A 5,800-nucleotide genomic window follows, 5' to 3' on the forward strand; every position below is an offset into this window, starting at 1 on the left:
TATAATTCAGATATTTCGAAATTTTCTTCTCTCTGCAAAATAGCCAGAAAATTCCAACACACTTCTAATTTTAAGTAGAGACTCACCACCACCACATTTCACAACTTTCTAGCTATTTCAATGGCTCACAAATACCTTTTTCTAATTATCACTACATTTCAAACTACTCATTTAAAATAATACTTTAAAATAAATTAAAATCCTTTAAATTATTTAAATATGTATATAGGTATACTTTAAATATATCAAAAACTATTAAATAAATTTTGATCAAACCACTTGAAATTAAAGAAGATTTTTTTTAAAAAAAATCATTTTCTTAAGAAAAAAATTAACCACAATTCCATTTATCAATTTCTAAAACACTTTTCAAAACCCATCAAATTTTATCTCAAATTTTCCCTTTTTTTTAAAACATCTTTATTTCACAATTCTCCAATTCTTTTCAACATGCCTGCTATATGCTCACTCCACATGAATGATAGTTCATTCCTCAAGTATTTTAGGCAATCAATTATTTATACTGAATACGCATACCAACCACACTCACTATAGTACTGTGATCACAGATTTACATCATGAATGGTCGCCGGTTACCCCCGCCTCACGAATACCACGTGGGCAGTCATGGGTCGCTCAACAAAGATAGTGGTCAGAGGTCTAGTCAAGAAGAGAGTGTATGGCCTGTGGTGCACCCATTTCGCAGTCGGTGTCACCACCACTCCCTCTTCCCCAAGGTATTTCTACCGTCTTCATCTCCCACATCCCTAGTGTATCGCTGAACCATTCACAGCATATTACAATGGCGCTAACACGGTCATTTACACATATTCCATTCACGCATGCAATAATCATGCTTACACACGACACACAGCCCACAATTATCGTTTACATTACGCGGCCCTTGGGCCCACATTTTCACAATATTCATTCAAATATACGACACAAGTGTCTATACTCATTCTATCACACAACATTTACATACAATCCACATCCATCAATTTCGGATCAACACACATAATTGTTCATACATCACGACACTTGACCCACATTACATTTCTCAGCAATTTCCTACCCACTAACTCAGCCACAACATAATATTCAGGAAAACAACAATAATTCATGCACAAAAGAGTATGATAGAGTTCTCTTTTTACCTTGGATTGAAGACCCACATGCTAAATCCACCAAGAAGTGCTTCCCCTCACAGATTTTGTCCTAAACACGTGGAGAAACTCCATGAAAACCCAAAGAAACCACGAAAACAGAGAAAAAGGGATGAGAAACGGAATCCTAACCATTAAAACTTACCTCCAAGCGTTCTCCACATGAATTCAACCTTCAATCAAGCTCTCAAACGACTTTGGAGGCAATTAATTGGTGGAATAGGGCTTTGGAAACGAGAGGATTAAAGGATATTCTCGCTGCAGCGACATGCCCTCTCGCTACAGTGAAAAAACCAGAGAAAAATGCACTCTGGTTTCTGCAGAATCTCACTACAGCGAGACTGCACCCAGAAATACACCCCAAACTGTCGCTCTCTCGCTATAGCGAGACGTCTCTCGCTACAGCGAGAAAGCGATAGTTCTGATCCTTCCTCCTAGGACCTTCTCGCTATAGCGAGAATAGCCCAGTATCACGCTCTGCACTTAGGCATTTGGCCTATTTCAGCCCAATCAGTCATGCATGCACCCATCTATACACACACACACACACATATATATATATATACATATATATATATATATACATATTCACAACATATATATAAAAATACACACATGAATATACATTTAGATTTATATAATTATCCATAATTAATATTACAAAATTTGGGGCGTTACAGGTTCAATGCTAACCGTTCTCTAAATATATTATTATAAAGCGATTCATACTAACCCATGTCTATGTTAGCGCTTCAAAAGCTCGTTTCTGTTGTAGTGCATCCAATTTCTCAACATTTTTCATTACAATTAATTTTATTAGCACTTTAGCATTTTCACATGACACATATCTTATTATCATTTTAGCATTACATATTCCTTATAATTTATCAATATTTCCCTTTCCACTTTGATAACATAATAGGGTTAAAGTTCCTTAAATATCCCTCAAAACCTGCACATTCTCGCTTGAGCGAGCTCTACAGGAGACCTTTCAAGCTTGAGGAATATAACCAGATAGCGGGACTACTCATTTTTTTGCTACTTTTACTTGAGCGAGAACATTTTTGCCTAAACGAGAGGTAATCTCACCTGAGCAAGAATGGGTCTAGAGACTTTCCTGTTTGCCTGTGACTCCTCACCTGGATGAGAGTACAGTTGGGTCAACCTTATTATATCTCGCTTGAGTGAGAATGCTCTAGAACGCCCTCTTTTCTTTTAAAAAAAAAAAAAACCTCTATCTCGTTTGAGCAAACCAAAATTCTTATTTTCCCATAAAAGAACAACAAAATTGACGGTATTACACATAACTCAAACCTATTACATACAACAAGCCAACCAAAGTGATCTAGCTAATTTGTTTTCTCTAGCTTTTATAATAGATACAATCAAAATAAAATTATTTGAAGAAAAATATCTTTATTATCCTTTTCTAATGCTTTTCATTTTGTAAAATAATTTTTAAAAAATAATATATTAAAAAATTGACTGAAAAAAGTTTGCCCATAACATATGTTTCAATTTGGAAGTAATAAAAAAATAACTATAATTTTGTCAAACTTGACTTCTAAAGTTGAACAACATCATTAAAGAAAATTAAAATGAACACTATCTACATTTTATCAACTTTTCTCATTTTCTAATTAGAATTTCTGTAGTTTTAAAATATTTTTTTTTTCCTAATCTTGAGTTAATTACTATTCACGTACTCTGAAAAATTTATCTATTTTGATAATTAGTGTAATTATCTACATGAGCCCATTCACATAAAAACCAATATAATTTTTAATAATTTATGGTGTCATATTCAATATAATTTTTAATGGTTTAATTAACGTATCTATTTAAACAATGCATTGATTAGTGAGGTTAAACACAAATAATTGAGTCTTAAAACTTCATTCAAAAACATCTAATATAGATGGAAATGTGTGGGATGAGGTGAGTGTATGATCAAAATAATTTAGATTAATCATAAAAACCAAAAGCAAGAAAGGCGAAGTTCTAAACTCAAAATAATTAACTTGAACAAAGCAATGTGATATGCACTTGTTCAAAAATCTAGGTTTAACTTATTCCAAAAAGTTATTTTATAAGAGAAGAATTATCTAAGACCTTACGAGAAGTATTTTAACTTATTTCTAACTAACATGAGATATCTTAACACATTTTATTTACTTTAGAACTAAATATTTGGTGCGTGAATTGGCAGCCAACATCCAAACTAGATAGATTACAGGGTCTCAACAAGATTGGATATATTTGAATAGGTTCAATATTTAAATTAAATAAGTTTTTATATCAGGTTAGAAAAATATTTTATGCACCGTGTGAATCTTGAATAGCCTATAAAACATGTTTAAGTGAAAAATTATAAGCTTTTAAAAAATAATAATTTTAATTTTAAAATTATTTATATAATTAAATCTCTTTATCACCCTTCTTTCTCAATATTAAACATTCAAATTTAACCTCCTTCCTCCTCCCTTTCTCTACTTCTCCCTTCAAACCCTTCCTTTTCCTCTCTCTCCAAACTCTCAAATAAAACTTTACGCAAAAAACTTACAAACAAAGTTCACATGAATCTACAAGATAAAATATAGGGCACAAATTTAAAAATTTTAGTCCAAATTAAATAATTTTTTTAAATTAATTATATATGAACAAATACTTCAATGCTAACATTATCAAAATTGAAACCCACAAGTTAAAAAGAACAACCGACCAATTGTTTAACAAACTCAAGCATATGACTTTACTAAAATAACGTTTGAACAAAAAAATAAGAAATGTTGCAAAAATGGATAAGTTTGAGCATGTAAGGAAAATAAAAATTAATTACAGCCAAACAAATAAAGGAAAGAAAATTATTATGCACCTACCCTTTATCACACAACAAATTAGAATGACAGCTATAAATTCAATCAAGCTTCTTAGGGGTCATCACAACTTGAAATTCCAAAGAAGATAGAAACACATTGGAAGCAAAATGGTGAAAATGATGAATGTTTTTGTGGCTGTAATGACTTTATGGTTGATGCTATCAACATTTTCTACAAGCCAAACTGATGAGATCACATGCGATGAGGCTATACCGTTATTCAAACCTTGTAAAGAATATTTGGTTGGTTCTGCAGAAATATCACCTCAGTGTTGTGAAGGAGCAAACACTGTTTATAAAAGGGCCAGCACCACTCAAAATCGAAGGGAATTGTGCAGTTGCCTTAAGAACGCTGCTTCCAAATATGGCGTCAAGCCTGACAAAGCAAAACAACTCCCTAAACTTTGTAAAATTGACCTTCCAGTTCCTGTTGACCCATCAATCGATTGCAACTCGTAAATCTCTATCCATCGTTCTTCCCTTTTACCTTCACACATGCATTCACATTTATCCATAATTTTATAACTATTCTTAACCTTTTTCTTATTGTGTACAGGGTTGCATGATATTTTTACGGGATCACGACATAGCTTGAGCAGCAATAACAACGTCCAACAAATAAATATATGTAATACACAATAAATTAGCAGCTATGTATTTCTTTGCTAAATAATGAGTGGAATATTTCTTCCATTGAGTTTTCCTATGCAATTTTCTTTCAAACTTTATACGTCCTACTTTGACTGTAGTTTTGTTATACTACAGTATAACGGTTCACAATCATACTATTATACAGTATAAAAAATATGGGTATTGCATTATTTGCCAGTATTTTGATTACCTATACATATACTATGTATATGAATTTGGCAATGCACAAAATGGCTAATCCCATCAAATGTGATACAAATAGAAATAGTACAACTTTGTTTAATTTAAAATTCAATTTCAATGAGACTAAGTATTAAAATCTCCAAGAAATTTTTGCTATAAGGTCCAGTTGAGTACAAAATAATACATGATACCAAAATATCAACATTAATATCTAAATGTCACTAATATTATAATGCAACAATGCTATAACAATAAGATCTCAACTCTGTGGTAATGTATTCATTGTGAATCTTAAATTCACAATGTATCATGTCTATTTTAATCTAAGCATTATCACTTTTTGCTATAACTTTACTAAAATCTCACTTTAATTTGAATATTAAATAAAATACCCGTTTTATTTATTTTTTTACTTTTATTTTATAAATAAAAAGCCAAAATAAATATTATGTTGTAAAGTTGGAGATTAAGGTAAGATTCTTGTAAAATTAAAGACAAAAATTATAAATGTTTAAATTTAAAGACTAAACTGAATATTTACTCATGTATCTTTCTTGTAAAAAATCCAAACTCGATAAGTATATTCTTGTACATGTAAACTAGTGAAGTAGAATAAACATATATAGTACAATATACAAAAGATTAAAACGATACAAAAAAATTATTTCATAAGTAATTACATACTTTCCATCCAAAACTAAAGAAATTATAAGTACTCAATTGGCATTTTATAGCTCGAAACTTCTTTATGTCATATAAGATATTAACCCCTAAAAGGAATTTCACAAATAAGACAAACCATATCTTATAAATTATAACAATAAAGCCTATTTTTCCAATCATCTTATTGCAACTGAACAAAGCATTGCTAATGCATTTCGTGAAAATTGTTTAGATCTTATGTTCCAGATGCTGCAAAAGA

The 5,800-nt window shown here is 31.0% G+C and overlaps 1 protein-coding gene across 1 annotated transcript; it reads left to right on the plus strand.

Annotated features, from left to right (window-relative positions):
- Nucleotides 1–4,152: 4,152 nt before the first annotated feature.
- On the plus strand, nucleotides 4,153–4,610 carry LOC113854166 (non-specific lipid-transfer protein 1-like). Its single transcript, XM_027485050.1, has 2 exons — nucleotides 4,153–4,499; nucleotides 4,601–4,610. The coding sequence occupies exons 1-2, from the start codon at nucleotides 4,153–4,155 to the stop codon at nucleotides 4,608–4,610; spliced, it is 357 nt and encodes a 118-aa protein (XP_027340851.1).
- Nucleotides 4,611–5,800: the final 1,190 nt, after the last annotated feature.

Source organism: Abrus precatorius, unplaced genomic scaffold (assembly GCF_003935025.1).
Source record: "Abrus precatorius isolate BTA unplaced genomic scaffold, Abrus_2018 Scaffold11, whole genome shotgun sequence".
NCBI classification, from domain to species: domain Eukaryota; kingdom Viridiplantae; phylum Streptophyta; class Magnoliopsida; order Fabales; family Fabaceae; genus Abrus; species Abrus precatorius.

Coding starts and splice junctions, on each gene's coding strand:
- LOC113854166 (XM_027485050.1), top strand. CDS start 4,153: ATGGTGAAAATGATGAATGTTTTTGTGGCTGTAATGACTTTATGGTTG.